General features: G+C 43.9%; 1 protein-coding gene across 3 annotated transcripts in view; it reads left to right on the plus strand.

Moving 5' to 3' along the window:
• HELZ (helicase with zinc finger) overlaps window positions 1–22605 on the plus strand; it is a 241411-nt gene that overhangs the window by 121554 nt on the left and 97252 nt on the right. For all 3 annotated transcript variants that reach the window (XM_030208449.1, XM_030208451.1, XM_030208450.1), the window contains exons 16-18: window positions 13136–13314; window positions 13598–13716; window positions 13999–14144. In XM_030208449.1, the coding sequence (XP_030064309.1) occupies window positions 13136–13314; window positions 13598–13716; window positions 13999–14144 (444 nt within the window). The remainder of the gene's footprint in view (window positions 1–13135; window positions 13315–13597; window positions 13717–13998; window positions 14145–22605) is intronic.

Consider the following 22605-nt stretch of genomic DNA (forward strand, 5'->3'; position numbering starts at 1 on the left):
AAAAAAAAGGGCGTGCCTGACGAGCACTTGGACGACTTTACCTGGACCTGTTTTTCTTACGACCAAGGCACAAAAAGGTGCCCGAACTGACCAGATGACCACCGGAGAGAATTGGGGATGACCTCCCCTTATTCCCCCAGTGGTCACTAACCCCCTCCCACCCTCAAAAAACATCTTTAAAAATATTTTGTGCCAGCCTCTATGACAGGCTCAAATGTCATACTCAGGTCCATCACAGCAGTATGCAGGTCCCTGGAGCAGTTTTAGTGGGTGCAGTGCACTTCAGGCAGGTGGACCCAGGCCCATTCCCCCCTACCTGTTACACTTATGGTGGTAATTGTGAGCCCTCCAAAACCCACCAGAAACCCACTGTACCCACATCTAGGTGCCCCCTTCACCCGTAAGGGCTATGGTAGTGGTGTACAGTGGTAGGTAGTGGGTTTTGGGGGGCTCAGCACACAAGGTAAGGGAGCTATGTACCTGGGAGCAATTTCTGAAGTCCACTGCAGTGCCCCCTAGGGTGCCCGGTTGGTGTCCTGGCATGTCGGGGGGGACCAGTGCACTACGAATGCTGGCTCCTCCCACGACCAAAGGACTTGCATTTGGTTGTTTCTTAGATGGGCGTCCTTGGTTTCCATTATCGCCGAAAATCAGAGATGATCAAGTCTAGGGACGACCATCTCTAATTACGATCTAAGTGTCAAGATTTGGGCGTCCCTGTCCGTATTATCGAAATGAAAAATGGACGTCCATCTTGTTTTGAAAATACGAGTTTCCCCGCCCCTCCACCTTGACGTTTTGCGAGGTCGTCCTCAGCAAAACTTGGGCATCCCTTTCGATTATGCCCTTCTGTGTATACCTAGTGGTACTATGCAATTATTGTTAATAATTATAGGATCATTGTACAACAAAGAGTCTGCCTGTTCTGCATGAGCTGAATTTTGCACTGAAAACTGCCTCACTTATATCAAAGCTGAATGCCTTAACCATTCTTGGCTGCTAGTTATAAACTATCATCTGTGAAAGTACAAGGCAACATGGGGATCATAAATAACAGTTCTTAAAGCATCCTCACCCTTCTTTGAGGACAAGCAGGTATAAGATTCTCATGTGTGGGTGACGCCATCCACGGAGCCCGGTGCAGACACTGTGATAGTGTACTGTCACTTTAAAACTTTGAGGCAGTGCCCCCACCATGTGTGTGCGGGTGCCTTCCTGCTCGACACTCTGAGCTTGGGACCAGCAGTCTATCATTTTCCAGAGAGGTTGGGTTTTCTAATCTCTCCTCAGCACATTAAACTTCTGCCTTTTGGTGCTTTCCCTTTTTCGTGCTATTTTTTCTTCATATTCTTCTTTCTGTACTAATTTTGTTAAATTTATTTGTTTTTAAAATTATTTTTCATTTTTCGGCCTTTGGGGCTTCTGAGCTCTTCTTTTGCCATTTTTAGGTATGTGACTTCTCAAGCTCCTCCGAGCCATAGAGCCTTTTGACCTTGTGTTGGCCATTTTTCCCTCCATGCCAACGAGGGTGCAGAGTGGCTTTAAGAAGTGTATTTAACGTAATAGGACTGTTTCAGGCACAGAGCCCCATAACTAGTGTGTTCAGTGCTTGGAGGTACGGAGCACTGGGTCATACAGTTTAGTCTCTGCCTGTGTATGCAAGCGAGAACCCTTAAAACCTGCAGGCTCCAGTGTGAGCATTTTTGATTCTTCTTCAGCATCAGCATTGAGCATGGCAGGGAATTTGGCACTCAACATGGAACCTGCCCCAACGCAACATTGAGATGATCCAGTGTCTGATTTGGTACTGTGACTGCATAAGAACTCTACGTCCTCTTGGTCGGTGCCTTGTGCATCAAGGGATCTGCAGCATAAAAAAAACCTAAGAAGCATTGCCATTGTTCTCCCTCTAGGCACTATGCCAACACCTCTCCTGCATCGACATCCTCGATGTACGGGAAGCATCCATGTTGCAGTGACCGCTCTCCTTCTTTCTAACCAATTTCTCATTGAGAGCCTGTGAGGTGTTTGAGGTCTCCTATGCCTGCACAGGCTATAACTCAGGAAGTTGTTTCCAATCTGTGATTTGCTCTGAGTTTACACGGACGGTTACGGGTTTAGATCTTTTGGATTCTCCTTACCAGCATCAGGATTCTCAAGAGTATTAGCATTTCACTCAAAATCTTCATGGACACTAGTAATACTTGAAGTTATGGAAGATTATTATTATTATTGTTAACATTTGTATAGCGCTACCAGACGCATGCAGCGCTGAACACCTGACACACAGAGACAGTCCCTGCTCAATAGAGCTTACAATCTAATATCTAAATTTAATAAAAGGTATTAATTGTGACTATTTTATTTTTACTTATTTTTTTTTCTCTGTGTTGTCAGACAATTATGGAGGTAAGCACCGCCCCTGACCCCGCCCCTAACCCCACCCCCTTTAGCCTCCCGAAACAGTTGGGCCACCGACCGCCTATGGGGCCAGCTATTTTGAACATACTGTCATTGATCCTGTTCCTTAGATAGCTTTACATCAAGCGACGTATCCCAATTCGACTGCTGCAAAAACACCTAGCTTGTTAGGAAAAGGAGCTAGTGAAGATTTGTTTGGGGACTTCAGTGTTCAGACTTCTTTAGAGCTATGTAAACATGCTCCACCTTCTGCAAGACTCTCAATTTGTCATGCCAGCATCGTTTCTCCTGCATGTTGGCTGTGATTGCTAGAAAGATCCTATATTATTTCCTCACTCTTTCTATTTGCTGTACATTTTTTGTGTATTTTGCTGCCTATGTGATGGCATTACTTGCAGTTCCTGCTCTCCTGCCTTTAGATTTTCTTTGTACTTGCATTTCTAATTCCTTCATTTGTTGTGCACACTGCACACTTTAAAACTTTAGTCTTTTTAACAAGAATATGTTGTTCGTCTTCTGCTTATGAAGTTGACCCTTCCTGTTGTAGGACTTACTAATAATAATAATTACTAACAATCGATGTACAATTTAGTACTCTGGATTCTGTGCCATCGAGTCCAGGTGCTCTTCTAATCTTTAGTTTGTCAATTTGCCCTAGCCTTATTCTACTACTGTCCTCTATATCTGTTCCAAGATTTGTGAAAGGTGTCTCTATACCTTTGTCCAAGAACTGTTGTAATTTGCATATTTGGTTACTCTGAAAATCTGATATGTTTATGGCCCTTGGGGATAAGAGTAAGAATCCCTGGCAATTCAGGTTTTTTTTTTTATAACACTCTCTCCCTTCAGAAAGAGGAATCCAAGATGGCTGCATGTTAACAGGTTTTTCTGGTTCTTCTCCATGTTTTCTGTTAATAAGGGCAAAGAGCTAAGTTTTGTCATCCAATCTATTGGGAGAGACCTGTCAGCAGAGTCTTCATCATAGAATCCAGTCCCCAGTCTCAGCTGCATTTAAGCCTCTAAACAAACCAGACATTCTCTCCAGTGCAGGTTCAGCTTAGTGCAATAAGTGTCTCACCCAAAATGGATCTTTACCAGTGCTATCTGACTCAGATGAAGAATTGCTTGTATCATTAGACACTAGGAAAAAAGGCCCGTTTCTGACACAAATGAAACGGGCGCTAGCAAGGTTTTCCTCAGAGTGTGTGTGTTTTACAAAGTGTGTGTGAGAGTGAGTGTGTGATACAGAAAGAGTGAATGTGTGAGTGTGTGACAGAGGGAGATTGAATGTGTGTGTGTGTGTCAGAGAGAGTGAGACTGTGTGTGAGAATGAGAGTGTGTGCCAGGGGCCCCCTCCCTCCCAGTTTCAGGGTCCACCTGCGCCCCCTCCCTCCCAGTTTCAGGGTCCACTTTCCCTCCCTGCCACCCACTCAGTTCCAGGGTCTTCTCCCCCCTCCTCCCCCCCCTCATCCCTCCCTCCATCCATTCCAGTTTCTGGGTGCGCCTGGCCCCCCTCCAAGTTCCTGGGTCCAGCCGCCCACCCTCCCCCCAGTTCCAGGATCATTGCCCCCACCTCTCTCCCTCCCTCCCAGTTCCAGTGTAGTTGCCCCCTTTCTTTCCCTCCTCTTTCCTCCCCTCCCACCACCCACCTGCAACGTTGTGAGAATGACTCCATGGCTTCAAGTGAAGAGTTCGTAATTTTCGTCAGGTTCGTCGCTCTTTGACTATCTCTGTCGGCCCCGCCCTCGTGCCTCTGATAGGTCCGCCGCCTTCGACGTCGAAACGTGATGACGTCGAGGACGTCAAAACGCGATGACGTCGAGGGCGGCGGACCTATCAGAGGCGCGAGGGCGGGGCCGAGCGAGATGGTGACAGAGCGACGAACCTAACGATCCTTACGAACCCTTCACTTGAAGCCACGGAGTCAGCTTCAGAACGTTGACAGTGCCTTTTATTATAGTAGAGATGTTTGAGATGCAGTCCAGTTTAATCAGTGCATTTATTACATTGAAAAGTGACTTGTGTGAATGCCTGCATGATGCTGCTGAGAGATTCTGAAGGTCTAAAGGGAAATGAAATTTTCTGATCATCAAAGAGTGAGTTCACTCGTATTTTTGTAGTGGTCTGCAGCAAGTATTCTCAGGCTTGTCCAGTTGGTGGGGGTGTTGTCTGGAACTTGTTCGAAGCAGTTTATCACGATTAAGCCAATGCAGGATAACTTCCCACCATGATTTGTAAACTATGTTAAGGGGCTAATTCCAAAGCCTATTATGGTAGATGAAGATCAAGATATAGAAGAATCCTCAGTAGAGAGAAAAATTAGAAACTTTTTCTGGACTCAAAAAGATTGTGCTCACTAAATTAGAACCTTAACATGAAGTGGTTGTTGAGAATAAACTTCAAGACTGAACAGAAAGTTGAGAACTGGGTCCAAGAAATGGTCAAACATGAAACAGAGGTTAGAGAGGTTAAGGACGTATGTGATGAATTTTTTAATCAGTAGTATCTGTAGTTTGTAAATTTGAGAATTTGAAAAATTCTTTAAAATGCCAGCATGTTAGTGTTGTTACCTTTCCCAAGTTAGACATGTATATGATATAAATGTTTTTAAGAGTTATCTACATGAGATTTTGAACGTTCCAAAGGCTTCCTTCCACCTGTCTTATCTGCTTACTATTTTTTGAATGAAAATAAGTTAAATTCCAAGGTGAAACAGTTTAAATTTGGATCTCTCATCTCCAAAGTAAACACTCCTTTAGTAGATCTTTCTCCACAGTTGTTGCCTGAATTTGTTGGGAAAGTTACTTTGTTGGTTGCTATGTTTCTAGAATCTGATTGCAGTTGGGGTTTTTTAAATGTCCTTTTCAGCTAGTGATGAAATTCTTGGGTGCTTTAATTAGGATGTTTCCAGATTTGTCATTTGAAAATCAATGTTGTAGGTGTCAATATCACTTATTAAGGTCCCATGTTCAAGCTTTAGGAGCTATTTTTATATCGAATTAGCCTTATAAATGTAAAGTGAGGTATCTTTCCAGTACTTGTTTTCTTTGAGTTGAATCAGTTGATGGCTTTTTCTGTAACCAACTGAAGCGTGTTCAGTGGCTCTGAGGATTGAGAGCTTGACTTTCTAATATTTTGGAGGTGATAGCTGTTGGTATTGAATTTTTAATTTCTGGTACAGGTTTTCTCATATCTGGTGAACTTTATAGAAGATAATCAATGAAATTATTACTGTTTTCATTGTAATCTTAATAATAATAATAATAATAAAAATAATTGGAACTATAACACTTTCACTTCACAGTGTTATATAAAGTTAATCACTAAGGGCCAGATTCAGTAAATGGCGTCCAAAGTTAAGCTCAGTTAAGATCTGCGCTAAGCATCAGTTTTATAAGGGATGTAGGTATGTCACTTCCTTTCTCCAGCCTGCTCAGGCTCAACCCTAGTTCGTTGTCAACAGTGTGCGCTTAAAGCCCCTGCTACTTCCCAGTCTAAGCAAGGGGCAAACTTTTGACTGGCGTTTAAGAAGGAGATAGAGCAGCTTTTAAACTAGAAATGGGGGGAAGGCCGACAGTCGCTCAAAAGAGCATGGTTCGGGATAAGGTATCTTTCAAAGATATCACCATAACAGGGAAGATAGAGTATCCTGATAGTGAGGTTGCAAAAGAGATTGTAGTAGATCGGGTATCTTTAAATAACAATAAAAATCAGACAAAAGATTGCCAATTAATACTGTCAAGTACTAAGCATGATGTACTTAGGAACAACAAACATAGTTTGAAATGTCTATATGCGAATGCCAGGAGCCTAAGAAATAAGATGGGGGAGTTAGAATATATTGCACTAAATGAAAAATTAGATATAATAGGCATCTCTGAGACCTGGTGGAAGGAGGATAACCAGTGGGACACTGTCATACCGGGGTACAAATTATATCGTAGTGATAGGGTGAATCGGATTGGTGGAGGGGTAGCATTGTATATTAACGAGAGCCTTGAATCAAATAGATTGAAAATTCTGCAGGAAGCAAAACACTCCTTGGAATCACTGTGGATTGAAATTCCATGTGCAAAGGGGAAAAGGATAGTGATAGGAGTGTACTACCGTCCGCCTGGCCAGGACGAACAGACGGATGCGGAAATGTTAAAGGAAATCAGGGACGCAAACAAACTGGGCAACACAATAATAATGGGGGATTTCAATTACCCGCATATAGACTGGGTTAATGTAACATCTGTACACGCAAGGGACATAAGATTTCTTGATGAAATCAAGGACAGCTTCATGGAACAGCTAGTTCAGGAGCCGACAAGAGAAGGAAAAATACTAGACTTAGTCCTTAGTGGTGCTCATGATCTAGTGCAGGGGGTAACGATACGAGGGCCGCTTGATAACAGTGATCATAATATGATCGGTTTTGATATTGGCATTGAAGGAAGTGAAACTAGGAAATCAAGTACGCTAGCGTTTAACTATAGAAAAGGTGATTACGACAAAATGAGAAAAATGGTGAAAAAAAGACTGAAAGGAGCAGCTCGCAGAGTAAAAAACTTGCATCAGGCGTGGATGCTGTTTAAAAACACCATCCTGGAGGTTCAGGACAAATATATTCCACGTATTAGAAAAAAGGGAAAAAAGACTAAACGTCAGCCGGCGTGGCTAAACAGTAAGATAAAGGAAATCATTAGAGCCAAAAACAATCCTTCAGAAAGTGGAGAAGAGAACCAACTGAAAGTAACAGGATAGATCATAAGGAATGCCAAGCCAAATGCAAAGCGGAGATAAGGAGGGCAAAAAAGGACTTTGAGAAGAAATTAGCGTTGGAAGCAAAAATACATAGTAAAAACTTTTTAGATACATTAAAAGCAGGAAACCGGCCAAAGAGTCGGTTGGGCCGCTGGACGAAAATGGTGTTAAAGGGGCGATCAAGGAGGACAAAGCCGTAGCGGAGAAATTAAATGAATTCTTTGCTTCGGTCTTCACCGAGGAGGATTTGGGGGGGACACCGGTGCCGGAAAGAATATTTGAAGCGGGGGAGTCGGAGAAACTAAACAAATTCTCTGTAACCTTGGAGGATGTAATGGGTCAGTTCAGCAAGCTGAAGAGTAGTAAATCACCGGGACCTGATGGTATTCATCCCAGAGTATTAATAGAACTAAAAAATGAACTTGCGGAGCTACTGTTAGAAATATGCAATCTGTCCCTAAAATCGAGTGTAATACCGGAAGACTGGAGGGTAGCCAATGTTACTCCGATTTTTAAGAAAGGTTCCAGAGGAGATCCGGGAAATTATAGACCGGTGAGTCTGACGTCGGTGCCGGGCAAGATGGTGGAGGCTATTATTAAGAATAAAATTGCAGAGCATATACAAAAACATGGACTGATGAGACAAAGTCAGCACGGATTTAGTGAAGGGAAGTCTTGCCTCACCAATCTAATGCATTTTTTTGAGGGGGTAAGCAAACATGTGGACAATGGGGAGCCGGTTGATATTGTATATCTGGATTTTCAGAAGGCGTTTGACAAAGTGCCGCACGAAAGACTCCTGAAGAAATTGCAGAGTCATGGAATCGGAGGTAGGGTATTATTATGGATTAAGAACTGGTTGAAAGATAGGAAGCAGAGAGTAGGATTGCGTGGCCAGTATTCTCAGTGGAGGAGGGTAGTTAGTGGGGTCCCGCAGGGGTCTGTGCTGGGTCCGTTGCTTTTAATGTATTTATAAATGACCTAGAGATGGGAATAACTAGTGAGGTAATTAAATTCGCCGATGACACAAAATTATTCAGGGTCGTCAAGTCGCAGGAGGAATGTGAACGATTACAGGAGGACCTTGCGAGACTGGGAGAATGGGCGTGCAAGTGGCAGATGAAGTTCAATGTTGACAAGTGCAAAGTGATGCATGTGGGTAAGAGGAACCCGAATTATAGCTACGTCTTGCAAGGTTCCGCGTTAGGAGTTACGGATCAAGAAAGGGATCTGGGTGTCGTCGTCGATGATACGCTGAAACCTTCTGCTCAGTGTGCTGCTGCGGCTAGGAAAGCGAATAGAATGTTGGGTGTTATTAGGAAGGGTATGGAGTCCAGGTGTGCGGATGTTATAATGCCGTTGTATCGCTCCATGGTGCGACCGCACCTGGAGTATTGTGTTCAGTACTGGTCTCCGTATCTCAAAAAAGATATAGTAGAATTGGAAAAGGTACAGCGAAGGGCGACGAAAATGATAGTGGGGATGGGACGACTTTCCTATGAAGAGAGGCTGAGAAGGCTAGGGCTTTTCAGCTTGGAGAAGAGACGGCTGAGGGGAGATATGATAGAAGTGTATAAAATAATGAGTGGAATGGATCGGGTGGATGTGAAGCGACTGTTCACGCTATCCAAAAATACTAGGACTAGAGGGCATGAGTTGAAGCTACAGTGTGGTAAATTTAAAACGAATCGGAGAAAATTTTTCTTCACCCAACGTGTAATTAGACTCTGGAATTCATTGCCGGAGAACGTGGTACGGGCGGTTAGCTTGACGGAGTTTAAAAAGGGGTTAGATAGATTCCTAAAGGACAAGTCCATAGACCGCTATTAAATGGACTGGAAAAATTCCTCATTTTAGGTATAACTTGTCTGGAATGTTTTTACGTTTGGGGAGCGTGCCAGGTGCCCTTGACCTGGATTGGCCACTGTCGGTGACAGGATGCTGGGCTAGATGGACCTTTGGTCTTTCCCAGTATGGCACTACTTATGTACTTATGTACTTATGTACTTATGGCTCCAGCAGAGCATAGCTGCTGTCAAATTGTCCGTACCGGATGACCTGCTGGTTGGGGGAGGCTGAAAGTTTTTCCAAGAAAGGTGGTCCCTTATCACTTCTGACTGGTGGGTTCTCCGTATAGTCCGTCTTGGATATGCATTAAATTGGCTTTGAAAACCTTCAAATTGCCCACCGAGAGCTCATTACTTCAGCTCTCATATTGTGAAGGCACTTACAGAGGAACTCTCCGCCCTTCTACAGACTGATGTGATCGAACCTGTTCCACCAGAAAAAGAAGGGCAAGGATTCTATTCCAGGTATTTCCTCATGCAAAAGAAGATAGGAAGAATGTGTCCCATCCTAGATCTAAAGGCCCTGAACAAATTGCTGGTCAAAGAAAAGTTCCAGATGGTTTCCCTGGGCACCCTTCTCCCTTTGATTCAGGAAATTGATTGGCTATGCTCTCAGGTCTTAAAGGATGCATATACTCACATCCCGATAACTTCTAGCTCACAGGAAGTATCTTCAGTTTCAGTTGGGAACACATCACTTCCAGTACCATGTGTTGCCTTTTGGCCTTGCGTCAGCTCCCAGGGTCTTTACCAAATGTCTAGCGGTAATCGCAGAATCACTACACAGACTGAGAATCCATGTGTTCACTTACCTTGACAATTGGCTGGTGAAAAGCACGTTGGAAGACGGTGCTTGGGAGCTCATTCGGAGAGCTGTTGGTGTGCTAGAACTAGTAGGGTTTGTCATAAATTACCTCAAGTCCAATCTTCACTCTGCACAGCAATCGGAATTCATTGGAGCCCTGCTCGATATGCAGAAGGTTCTAGCCTTCTTCTCAGGGCCGAGGGCAGACTCTTTAGTTGCATTGGCCTCTCAGGTTTGAGCCTCTCAGTAGGTCACGGCTCGGCAGATGTTGAGGTTGTTGGGCCACATGGCTTCCACAGTTTATGCAACACTAATGATACGCCTTTACATGAGATCAGCTCAGTGGACCCTAGCCTCCCAGTGATACCAGGCTACAGGAGACCTGGAAGATGTCATCTGAGTTTCTCGAGACTTTGTTCACACTCTGCCCTGGTGGACTGTTCGATCCAGTTTGACCCTGGGACTTCCATTCCAAATTCCTCAGCCACAAAAAGTGCTGATTATGGATGCATCTCTCCTCGGTAGGGGAGCTCATGTAGATGGGCTTCACAGTCAGGGAGCATGGTCCCTCCAGGAAACAGGTCTTCAGATCAATCTTCTGGAGCTTTGGGCGATCTGGAACGCTCTAAAGGCTTTTAGAGATCAGATCGGCTGTCCAACCAAATTGTGCTCATTCAAACAGACACCCAGGTTGCAATGTATTACACCAACAAGCAGGATGGCATCGGATCACACCCTCTGTGTCAGGAGGCATCCAGATTTGGTGCTTGGCTCGCCAACGTGGTATGTTCTCCAATCCACTTATTTGGCGGGCAAAAACAACAGTCTGGCCGACAAACTGAGCAGGATTATGCAACAGCACACGTGGTCTCTCAATATGGGCATTGCCTGCGAGATCTTCTGAGAGTGGGGCACCCCCTCAGTGGACCTCTTTGCCACTCAACTGAATCACAAAGTCCCTGAGTTCTGCTCCAGGTTTCAGGCCCACGATAGACTAGCATCAGATGCCTTCCTCCTGCATTGGGGGTCAGGTCTTCTATATGTGTATCCTCCCATTCCACTTGAAGGGAAGACTGCTGAAACTCAAGCAAGACCACAGGACCATGATCTTAAACGTGCCTTACTGGCCTTAGCAGATCTGGTTCCCTCTTCTGGAGTTATCCTCCAAAAAAACGTGAAGATTGGAGTGTTTTCCAACCATCATCACGCAGAATGAAGGATCTCTTCTACATCCCAACCTATTGTCTCTGGCCCTCACGATCTGATGTTGAGAGCCTAGAATTTGCTTCTCTCAGTCTCTCAGAGGGTGTCTCCCGAGTCTTGCTGGCTTCCAGGAAAGATTCTACTGAGAAGTGTTATTCTTTCAAATGGAGGAGATTTGCCGTCTGGGGAGAGGGCAAGGTCCTAGATCCTGTTTGCTATCCTACACATCCCTGTTTGAATACCTTCTGCACCTTTCCGAATCTGATCTCAAGACCAACTCCGTAAGAGTTAACCTCGGTGCAATTAGTGCTTATCATCAGCCGCGTTACCCACTTGTGAGAATATAAGCCCAGCTGTCCTCGGACAATACCTGCTACAGGTAAGTAACTTCGCTTTTCAAGTGCTTGTCTTATTTCGATAGCTATAGTTCCTTCACAATAAGGTAATCCTCTAAACTCACCCTAATTTTTTTACCAAAAGTGGTTTCAGTTTTTTATTTTAATTTATAGTGCTTTCCTGTTTTGTTTTGGTTTTTTTTTCCCCTGAAGACCTCATGCACACACAGGTGAAGAATCATACCACCAGTTCACTCAACTCTTCATATCCTTTTATCCTTGTAGACGAGAAATTAAAAAACAAGGCAAAACAAAAGCCTTTAGTCATCTGACTCTTGGAATGCCTATCACTCTGCCATAGTTTAGGATTGCAGCTAAGCAATTCAGTGAAAGCATCCCAACTTTAGAACTATGGTAGTGTAAAAGATTGTTTGTTCCTACTTTTCTTATAGTGTATTCTTTCTGCAGCTGACAAATATACTTCTAATGCTTGCACAGCATGGTGAAACTAAAATCAAAAAGTGTATTGTGTCAATGAAGAAAGTTGTAGAATTGCAACATGATTGTCCATTCATATTTTCATCCTTTCATCTCATTACTATGTATCTAGACAGACAGTACATTTGGAGAGTCTGCTCTAGAAGGCATTTTCATATTCATATTCATGTTCAAACATGCGTGGGATATGCATAGAGGAATCCTGTGCAGAAGGAATGGATCCTCAGAAGCCTAGCTGAAATTGGGTGGCGGAGCAGTTGGGGGGAAGAGGGGGTGGTGGTTGGGAGGCGAGGATAGGGGAGGGCAGACTTATATGGTCTGTACCAGAGCTGCTGATGGGAGAGGGGGTGGTGGTTGGAAGGCGAGGATAGGGGAGAGCAGACTAATACGGTCTGTACCAGAGCCGCTGATGGGAGGTGGGACTGGTGGTTGGGAGGCGGGAAATACTGCTAGGCAGACTTATATGGTCTGTGCTCTGAAAAGGACAGGTACAAATTCAAGTTAAGGTATTCACATATGAGTTTGTCTTGGGCAAACTGGATGGACCATGCAGGTCTTTTTCTGCCGTCATCTACTATGTTACTATATACACATACACCTGTTGAGATTGCCCTCAGAAACTAAGGCATGTCAAAGTATCTTAGGGATTTCCATCTTCTATGGCTGATTCATCCTGCTTGTCAATGCAGAAAACAAAGTTGTTGACTTGTAATGAGTTCTCCATAGATAGCAAGGTAAATCAGAGATACAATACAACCCACCTTCCTGGAGACTTGATGCCGAAGTTCTGCTTTAGACTGAGGGGACTTGTAAGGTGGTGGCTGCACAGGAAGTCCCACGCACGCTCAGAAAAATCTTTTTTTTTTTTTTTTAATCACACAACAAGCTGATATTCTGGCACAAAATGCACAGGTACCTTTTGTCCCAATATCGGCTGGATTTATGGGTTCTAAAAAGTAGATGCTTAAAATTCCTAATGAAAAATAGACCTGATTATGCTTTATTAATTTGTGATGCTGTGGTATTTGATCTAACCGTACTCAAAGTGCTTTTCCTTAGTGTGATCCATACTTACAGTCCAGTAGAACGGGCAGACAGGGTTGTGGATGGGCTACCTTTGAAATATTTTTCCCTTTCTAGAATTGCTTCTCTCCACTGTTCCGTTTCAAGCACTCACTTTGAGGAAAGTCTTCAGGGCTGAGCTTGCCTTATCAGTTACTTACAGGTGAAGCGATGCACACATGAAAGCAGTACTTTTTTTTTTTTTGTCTTTTCAGGGTATATTTCAGAAATCGATGGGTAAAAACTGTCCATCCAGTTGTGCATCAGTACTGTTTGATTTCAAGCACGCGTTCCACCTTTCAGATGCCGCAGAAGGAGGATATTATTAGACACAGGGTAGTAGTTGTTACTTTGAGCACCTCGCAGTATCTTTGTCAACTGGATCTTGAACCTGGTGAGTTTTTATAAAGAGATTATGATTTTGATAGATAACTAAGTTTGCCCTGATTCAAAGATAAGTGGCAAATGTTTTGCCCAGAAAGGAAGGAAGCGTTTTCCTCCAAAGGCAATGCAGTACCTTAAACGTTTGTGAACGATAATTCTCTGGCACTCACAGTGCCTCTCCTGGGTGCAATATATCTCAATTATAGGTCCATGTTTGACGAGTTATGGATGCTTTGTTTATTACATTTTATTGTTATGTATATATATATTTATATTTATATTTTTTATTTTAGGTTTCTTTACACACATTCTGTTAGATGAAGCTGCACAGGCCATGGAATGCGAAACCATCATGCCCCTAGCTTTAGCTAATAAAAATACCAGAATTGTTTTGGCTGGAGATCACATGCAAGTAAGATCTTGAAAAATTTTGTGTATTGAACTGAGCTCTGTAATGTTTGTAATTTAGTGTAGCTGTATGAAATCAGCACTGTAAAATGTACTATTGGAGCATAATGTGCATTATTTTTGCTTGAATCATGATTTTGGTAAAGTTGCTTCTGTGCATGTACAACTTAGAAGAGACCTTAATAAGTTCTAAAGACACCAGTTAGATATATCCTACCACTTAAGCATTTTAAAGGGTGTTTGCTGCCTGTATGGTTAATTATTTTTGTTTCGGTGTGTATTACAGCTCAGTCCTTTCGTCTACAGCGAATTTGCCAGGGAGAGAAACCTTCACGTCTCATTACTTGATCGACTGTATGAGCACTACCCTGCAGAGTTTCCATGCAGGATCCTACTGTGTGAGAACTATCGCTCCCATGAAGCTATCATCAAGTAGGTGTGAACTTTTCCACTGTATCACACTTATCTGCCTAGGAGGAATTAACCTAAATGCAGAACATTTTTATCATTCAAGTAGCAAATGTAATTGAAAGTTGACAGTGTACTGAAAACTATGGTATGTAGTGGGATGAATTTTTTTTTTTTTTAAAATAGCTTGGTTTGAAATTTACCATCTGTTGGATGAACTAGCAAAAGTAGTATTTCCTGTCTACAAAAAATATTTATATTTATTTTTTATTTTATTTTTGTTACATTTGTACCCTGTGCTTTCCCACTCATGGCAGGCTCAATGCGGCTTACATGGGGCAATGGAGGGTTAAGTGACTTGCCCAGAGTCACAAGGAGCTGCCTGTGCCTGAAGTGGGAATCAAACTCAGTTCCTGAGTTCCCCAGGACCAAAGTCCACCACCCTAACCACTAGGCCACTCCTCCACTGTTGCTACTATTTGAGATTCTACAGGGAATGTTGCTATTCCACTAGCAACATTCCATGTACAAGTCGGCCCTTGCAGATCACCAATGTGGCCGCGCAGGCTTCTGCTTCTGTGAGTCTGACGTCCTGCACGTACGTGCAGGACGTCAGACTCACAGAAACAGAAGCCTGCGCAGCCTTCCACATGGAATGTTGCTAGTGGAATAGCGAGTCTGACGTTCTGCAGAAACAGAAGCCTGCGCAGCCTTCTACATGGAATGTTGCTAGTGGAATAGCAACATTCCATGTAGAATCTCCAATAGTAGCAACATTCCATGTAGAATCTCCAATAGTATCTATTTTATTTTTGTTACATTTGTACCCTGCGCTTTCCCACTCATGGCAGGCTCAATGCGGCTTACATATTGTATACAGGTACTTATTTGTACCTGGGGCAATGGAGGGTTAAGTTACCATTTTGTTTACTTATATTTCATAATTTTGCATTATTAGGGATAGGAGAGAAAAGAGTTTTGTTTTTTTTTAAGTATCGTGTGTCAGAACTGTTAATATTTTAAAAGACAGCGTTGCTTGAGATGCCTGGCAAACAATTTCTACATTTTTTCTGGGGCATGTACAGGTGTCCTACTGTTGGGCACATCATTGTTGCTACATGAGCCGTTTGTCATAGTACCACCACTTACCACTGCCTCTAGCCATTCACCAGAGACCTAAGCTTTATGTTTCTTGACCTACTTTTCCCTGGGCTTTCTCACATCCTTCACCCCTCATCTATCCCGTCACCCCATTAGCCTCTCCTCCTCCCTGTTTTTAGTTTAGTTTATACCGCCCTTCGCAGGCATATCAGAGTGATGTACAGTACAATTAAAATAAGCTGGGAAAGAACTACAAAATAGGAAAGAAAAGCAGAGAGGAAAAATAGGATTGTCTCCCATCTCTTCTTCCTCCTTCCCCTTTCTTCATCCCCTTTCTCTCATCCCCATCAGTCTCTTTCCTTTCGTATCTCTTGCTCTCTTTTCTCTTATTGTCATCATCTACCCTCCTATAGTCTTAACTCTATCCCACTCTTTTGCCTCTTCCCAGCATTCCCCTCCTCCTTCCACTATTTTCTCTCTTCTTCTTTCTCTCTCTTCCAGCATCTACCTTTTGCCTTCCTTCCCCTGCCCTCACCAGCAGCTGTCACATCAGTGGCGTTCCTAGGGGGGCTGACACCCAGGGTGGATCGCCAATGCGCCCCGCCCCCGGTGCAGCGACCCCCCCCCCCCAGTGAAAGGACACCCCGGCGAAAGAACCCCCCCCCCCCCCCGGGTGCACGCTGCTGGGGGGGGTGCCGTGCGCCGGTCAGGTTCCTGTTCTGGGGCAGAGGGAGCATGGAAACGAAGGAAGCTGACCGGCGCGCGGCACCCCCCCCCCCCCCCCCCCCCAGCGGCGTGCACCCAGGGCAGACCCCCCCCCCACCCCCTTGGTACGCCACTGTGTCACATGCTTTCTTTTCCCCTCCACCACCATCTGTCATCTATCCCTGCTTCTGTCCTGGTATTTCCTCAACTGCCCCCCATGATTCTTTCCCTTCTACCTCCCTTCTCCTAGCATTTGGCCCGCCTCTTCCTCCCTCCTCCAGCAGCACATACCTCTTGCTTCTTTTTCCCTTCCTCCAGCATCCGCTCCATGTGTAGTTCTTTCTTCCCAGCATTTGCTCCCATGACTCCTTCCCCCTGCCTCTCCCTGCATATTCTTTCTCCTATTTCTTCCATCCCCCTCTATAAAAAAAAGAACCATGTGCTGCTATCCCTTACCCATTGCTGCTGCTCTGTGGCTGGACCTGCTGTGCGAGTTCATCCCAAGCCATTGTTTCCACTGCTTCTGCTGGTGCTTTCTCCTAAAACTGCGAGGTAGCTTAAAACGTGGGGTGTAGGTATTGGGATTTGATATGCTCCAAACATTTGTGAGGTTTATGCATTGCTTGGGGTTTTTCCCATTGACTTTATATGGTGTGATGTACGATTTGGCCTCGTTGGCTTGTTATTCCTCTTAACCTCATTTAATTTTTTTTTTAAACCCCAAAACGTACAGCTACAGTTTGTGTGTTGATCTCATCCTTTTGTGAGATCAGCCTACAAAGTGTTGCCCATGAGATTTGTACAAGCTCACGGTGTGAGCAGAACGCAATAGTAGGATATTCACGGTGTGAGCAGAACGCAATAGTAGGATGTAGTTTGGCAAAAAAAGCAACAGTAGGATGTAGTTTGGCAGGTGCTTTTGCTCCTCTGTTTAGTTGTTCACTTGTGCACCTTAGAGGGAACAGAGCTGGTTAGTATACTGGCAAAAAGTGCATCCATGATAAGTAGCTTAAAGTTTTGTTTTGTTTTTTATAGTTCATTCTTTGTAGTTTAGTATTCTGTGCAGTCATCTTTTATAATTATACTCAGCTCAGAAACGTATTACTTAAGAACATAGTGTTTTCAGTATATTATTTTTCTGCAGTGGTCTTTTGAAAAGCATTTTGGGGGTTATTCTGTAATGGGCAGATGAACAAAAGCCCTGCATTGTGCCAAACAGTGCTCTAAAAATGCTGCTGGAACAGTGTGGGGCTTTACCCTGGAGGAAAGGAGAAACAGGGGTGATATGATACAGATGTTCAAATATTTGAAAGGTATTAATCCGCAAATGAACCTTTTCCGGAGATGGGAAGGTGGTAGAACTAGAGGACATGAAATGAGATTGAAGGGGGGTAGACTCAAGAGAAATGTCAGGAAGTATTTTTTTATGGAGAGAGTAGTGGATGCTTGGAATGCCCTCCCGCGGGAGGTGGTGGAGAGGAAAACAGTAACGAAATGTGAGGGATAAACATAAAGGAGTCCTGCTCAGAAGGAAGGGATCCCCAGAAGCTTAGCCGGTGGTGGGAGGCAGGGCTGGTGGTTGGGAGGTGGAGATAGTGCTGGGCAGACTTATACGGTCTGTGTGCCAGAGCCGGTGGTGGGAGGCGGGGATAGTGCTGGGCAGACTTATACGGTCTTTGCCAGAGCCGGTGGTGGGAGGCGGGGCGGGTGGTTGGGGGGGCAGGGATAGTGCTGGGCAGACTTATATGGTCTGTGCCCTGAAAAAGACAGGTACAAATCAAGGTAAGGTATACATAAAAAATGGCACATGTCAGTTTATCTTGTTGGGCAGACTGGATGGACCGTGCAGGTCTTTTTCTGCCGTCATCTACTATGTTACTATGTTTACCGCCCTTATGATCAGAGATAATAGCATGCAAATTTAAGCATTTCTATTATATCTGATCATAGGGTAAAGTGCGGGAGGATTGTGCCTGAGCATGCACTCGGGCACAATCCTCCTACACTTGTTTGACAGGTCTGGGCAGTTTCTCCCTTATATGGTATGAAGCCACGCCCAGCACATCCTAGGCAGGACTGGGCGCCACCATTTTCGAGGCGGCGCCGATGGAAGAGGAAAGAGGCCACCTGGGGAAGAGGGCCGCTAGACCTCCAGGTCGGGGGGGGGGGGGGGTTGACTCGTGGCCAAGGGCTATTTGAGGGGGTGCTGGGGAGGGGGTTAGGGGGGATGGAGACGCACTGCCTTACTTCCTAATGCTTGAAACTAACAGCGCACATATAATTTTCATACTATTACCATTGAGCATTAGGAAGTTATTTTTGGGCGCTTTTGTGGCAGTATTTTCCAGTGCTGTTCTATATAACTCTGGAGTTTTGAGCATTTGGGGCTTTAGTGCTGAAAATCTATGATGTGTAACTACAAGGTGGGTGTGTGCATGGGAGGGGCATGGGCAAGTCAGTATGTGCCAAATTTTTATGCAGTAAGCTTCAAGAATCTTGTCAGTTACGTGTATATATGCTATGACTATCAAGCCCATTTTGTATTAAAAAAAGTTGTTTACATGACCACTGTGCCCTAATCTATGTTAAATATCTCAAGGGCATTAATGTACAGGAAGTGAGAGGAAAACTCTGGAATGAGGGGGCATATGATAAAGTTGAGAGGGAATAGACTTAGGTGTAATCTAAGAAAGTATTATTTCACCGAAAGGGTGGTGGAGGCATGCAATGGCCTCCCGGTGGAGGTTGTGGAGTCGAGGACTGTGTCTGAATTTAAAAAGTTATGGGATAAGCATGTGGGATTGCTTAGGAAAAGGAAGAGTTAGGGGTTACAGAGAATGGGCAGACTGGATGGGCCATTTGGCCTTTATCTGCCATTATGATGCTATGTTTCTATCGGTGTGGATATTTATACCAACCATTGATGTGGTATAAGCAACTGTGTCTAAATCTTGGCGCATAAATGCTGGCTTATGCTAGGTATTCTATAATGGCAACTACATATGTAATTGTTGATATGGACTCTCGTGCTTGGTGCACACTGTCCTAGCGTCTAACTTTAGGCAACCTGTACATAATTTACCCCATAGGACCCAGTGTTCAGAAAATGCTGAGCTCTTAAGGTAGCCTCCTAAATTTGTGCCCTATTTTTAGTCAAACTTAAGAACATAACTTTTCAGCTAAAAATTCATCTTAATTTAGGAGCTTTATGCTCAGAAATTTAGGCTTCCCATTTAGATTTATGAGCTGAATTTGTGAGGCTCGTGCTGAAATTCAGTGCTAAGCTCCAAACTTCATTTTTCCACTCTAAATCTGACCCTGTTACCACCCATTTTTATGCTCCTAAATTTGAGTTTAGAAATTTTGAGTAAAAATGTATGCACCCAGTTCTAGTAAATTGTCAAAGATGCCAATTTATGAGCATATCTCTCAAAATTAGGAGTATATATGCTGTGAATATGAAGCCCATTTTGTATAAAAAAAAGTGTACATGACCACTGTGCCCTAATCTGTATTTAGATTAGATCAAAGTATACCTGTTTCTGTTGGCACACGTATCTGGAGGCATGTGTGGCAAAATGGTGAATTTTCCAGCGTATGAATGACAAGAATATTTCATGGAGTATATTTCTCTAGTTTGGCCAGCAGGTGGTGCATCTTTTATGTTTAAAGCTGTTACAGAGAAATGACTGTTCCTTCATTCGTTTAACACAGAGAAGAAATAACTTGCAGTGATGTGGCCAGCTACTTTTAAAAAAATGTTGTTCTGGGCTCTGGTTGGCCCAGGAACTCAAATTCAGTCTGGAAATACTGGATTTTTCTCCAGTCTTGGTTTGGAAGTAGAAAGAAAGAAAGACCTCTTTACTGAGACCCTGTGAGCAGTTATATTCTGTAGCCTGTGAGCAGCTATATTTACTGTACTTCCCAGGCTCTATCCAGGTAGTGATAAAATGTTTAGATAGTTTTATAGTTGATCCATATTCAGTTACCTGTTGTTTACTGATTGCACCTTTTCTTTTTCACTGTTTTAATTTTTCATGACAATAAACCTTTAGTTTATTGCCTCTGCTTGTCTGGACTGACATCCTGGTGGCTTGTGTTTTTGGGTCTGTGGGTGTTTTCTAGGAACTGTGGGAACACTGGGAGTGTGGTCCCAATGTCCTAGAGATCACCGGGGAATACCTTGAGAATGGGAAACTCGCCCAGAGGCAGTTGGGACCCAGTCGGTGGGAGGAGGATGCTAGTGTAGAGCACAATCCCAGATGCAGGCAGACCTGAGCTATGCTGGGGATAGACCTTCTAAGTGGCTGCAGGTTTAGCCCCAGATGGATGGCTAGGCGTTTTATGACAACATGTATACCCCTGTGTAATCTTAAAATAATGCATACCCCTGTTTGATCTTAATATACTTTTCACATGGAAGAAGCGTTATAAAATTATCCCCATAATGATAAAAATTGAAGTATAAAATTCTCATCTTTGGCTAAGTCATGTTCATCAGCGGCAGCCGTTCAGACTTACTATCTATTCTCATCCACTCTGTTCATTGTGATGAAATATTCATTTTAGAGAACGTGTATGTGACCTATGAACGGGGCTTAATTTGTAGGCAAGAAGGAGTGGAACTGTGGAGTCTGAGGAAGAGTCTTTGTAGGGGAAAGGGGATAGAGGATGATACACCTCCATTCTATGCTTACAATCAAAGCGGTATGCATTTATTATGTACAGGTACTTATTGTCTTGTTGGTAGGGCAATGGAGGGTTGAGTGACTTGCTCAGAGTCACAAGGAGATGCAGTGGGTATCGAGCCCAGTTCCCCTGGTTCTCAAGCCACTGTAGTAGGCTAGTTCTCACAAGGTGGGACAGGGTGAGGAGCAACAAGAGAAGGGAGGCTGGATTAGGAAGCAGAGAAACTCTTCTTTGCTCTGATCCAGGCTCACCCTCTTCCTTCCTCTTCCTTGCAGGCTGTTTTTCCAAAACCATATGCCTATCCTGGTGGGAGTGTACTGCATACTTTGGATTGCAAGTGAGCCTTAGCCTTCTGTCTGGGAGCTGACTAAAGCCCATAGATAATCCACCCAGCTTTTTGTTTCTTTTGACCCAGACAGGATTGGGATAGCCATCATCAAACGCACAATTTCCAGTTGACTAGCAGATTGTATCTCGTTTACTTATGCCGATGTTGGATTGTCTCTAGAGGGTCACCTCAAGGCTCATAATGTCAGAGTCATGGCTATATTGGTAGCTTCCTTGACATCAGCCTCCACAGAGTAGATTTGCAAAGTTCACATCTTACTACTGCCTTGAGCAGGATACCCGACGTGACAGCCGGTTCGGGCAAGCAATCCTACAGAATTTGTTTGTTGTGTAGAATGCAACTCCTCCCCCCCCCCCCCCCCCCCCCCCCCCGACCCAGTTTTGTTCTATTCCAGGCTGCACCTCCACAACTAGTATATAAATAGTTTCAGGTTGCTTGAATTACAGGCCTCGACGTTTCAAGTTCCTAGTGTCCTAGCGTTGTTTTTGTTGAGCCTGGTAGCTAGGGATTCCCAGTTGTGAGAATACGAAGGCCTACTTGTTCTCGGAGAAAGCGAAGTTTACTCATCTGTAGCAGGTGTTGTCCAAGGACAGCAGGCCAAGTGTTCTCATATACCCTTTCACCTCCACTTGGAGTTGTATTCATTAGCTTTTTGAAATGATTGAGGGACCTGCGCGTCGGTTGGGAAGGCACCAGTGCATGTGTGGTGGGATGCTGCTAGAAAGTTCTCTGTTAATACCACTAGTTAGCATCCGCACTGGGATCTGTCAGATGATGTCACCCAGCTTTGAGAATACTTGGCCTTTTGTCCTCGGAGAACATCTGTTACAGGTGAGTAACGTAGCTGTATAATGGTTATCTGCCAGTGCAGCTGGACAGAAGCCATAATACTGCATCTGTTCTTCTATTTCACAGTAAAATTTAAAATCCAAGCAACCTTCCACTGAAGTCTGACCTTACAGTCTGCTCTCATTTGCTAATCTTTCAAATCTAATAGGAAATGATCAGTTGTTTAGTTGTTACACTCATAATGCAAGTTGGTTTGCCAGTGGAAGGATTTTGTTGTCAGAACACATTATGGATGGTTGGAAGAAGCCAGGGATGCTTCTGGTGCTGGAGTAACCAGTGCCAATTAGAAACAAGCCAAAAATGGTGATTTATGGCACTAAGCTGGTATGGGTTAAAGTTATATTGGTAAGATTAGTGGACTCTGTGCTCTGCTGTTAAAGATCAATTAAGTATAGTGTCATGTGGTCTGTCATTCTCCTTATTCCTACTCAGCTGATGTCCTGTCATTCACAGTCTCCAGTAGTAATCCTGCTTTTTTTGCCTACATCCCTTTTATATATGTCTGGTGTATTGTGCCCGCTTTTAATTGAGAATGTAACCCCCTTCAGAGCCATATCATATGCTTACTCTGTGTCGTTACAACACATGGCACAAGTCTGTAAACTGTTAAATTTAGTAGCTCTCTCAGTTATAGGAAAACAAATTCAGTTTCATTTTTATAACTGTATTTTATTGTAAACTGCTGAAGATTGAATAAAACTTGAATTATGTTGTTCACATATTCCTCCTGATATTCCAATGCACTTATCTGGGTAACAGCACCAACGTCCTGGATAAATGCTGCTGGCTGGG

Source organism: Microcaecilia unicolor, chromosome 6 (assembly GCF_901765095.1).
Source record: "Microcaecilia unicolor chromosome 6, aMicUni1.1, whole genome shotgun sequence".
Classification (NCBI taxonomy): domain Eukaryota; kingdom Metazoa; phylum Chordata; class Amphibia; order Gymnophiona; family Siphonopidae; genus Microcaecilia; species Microcaecilia unicolor.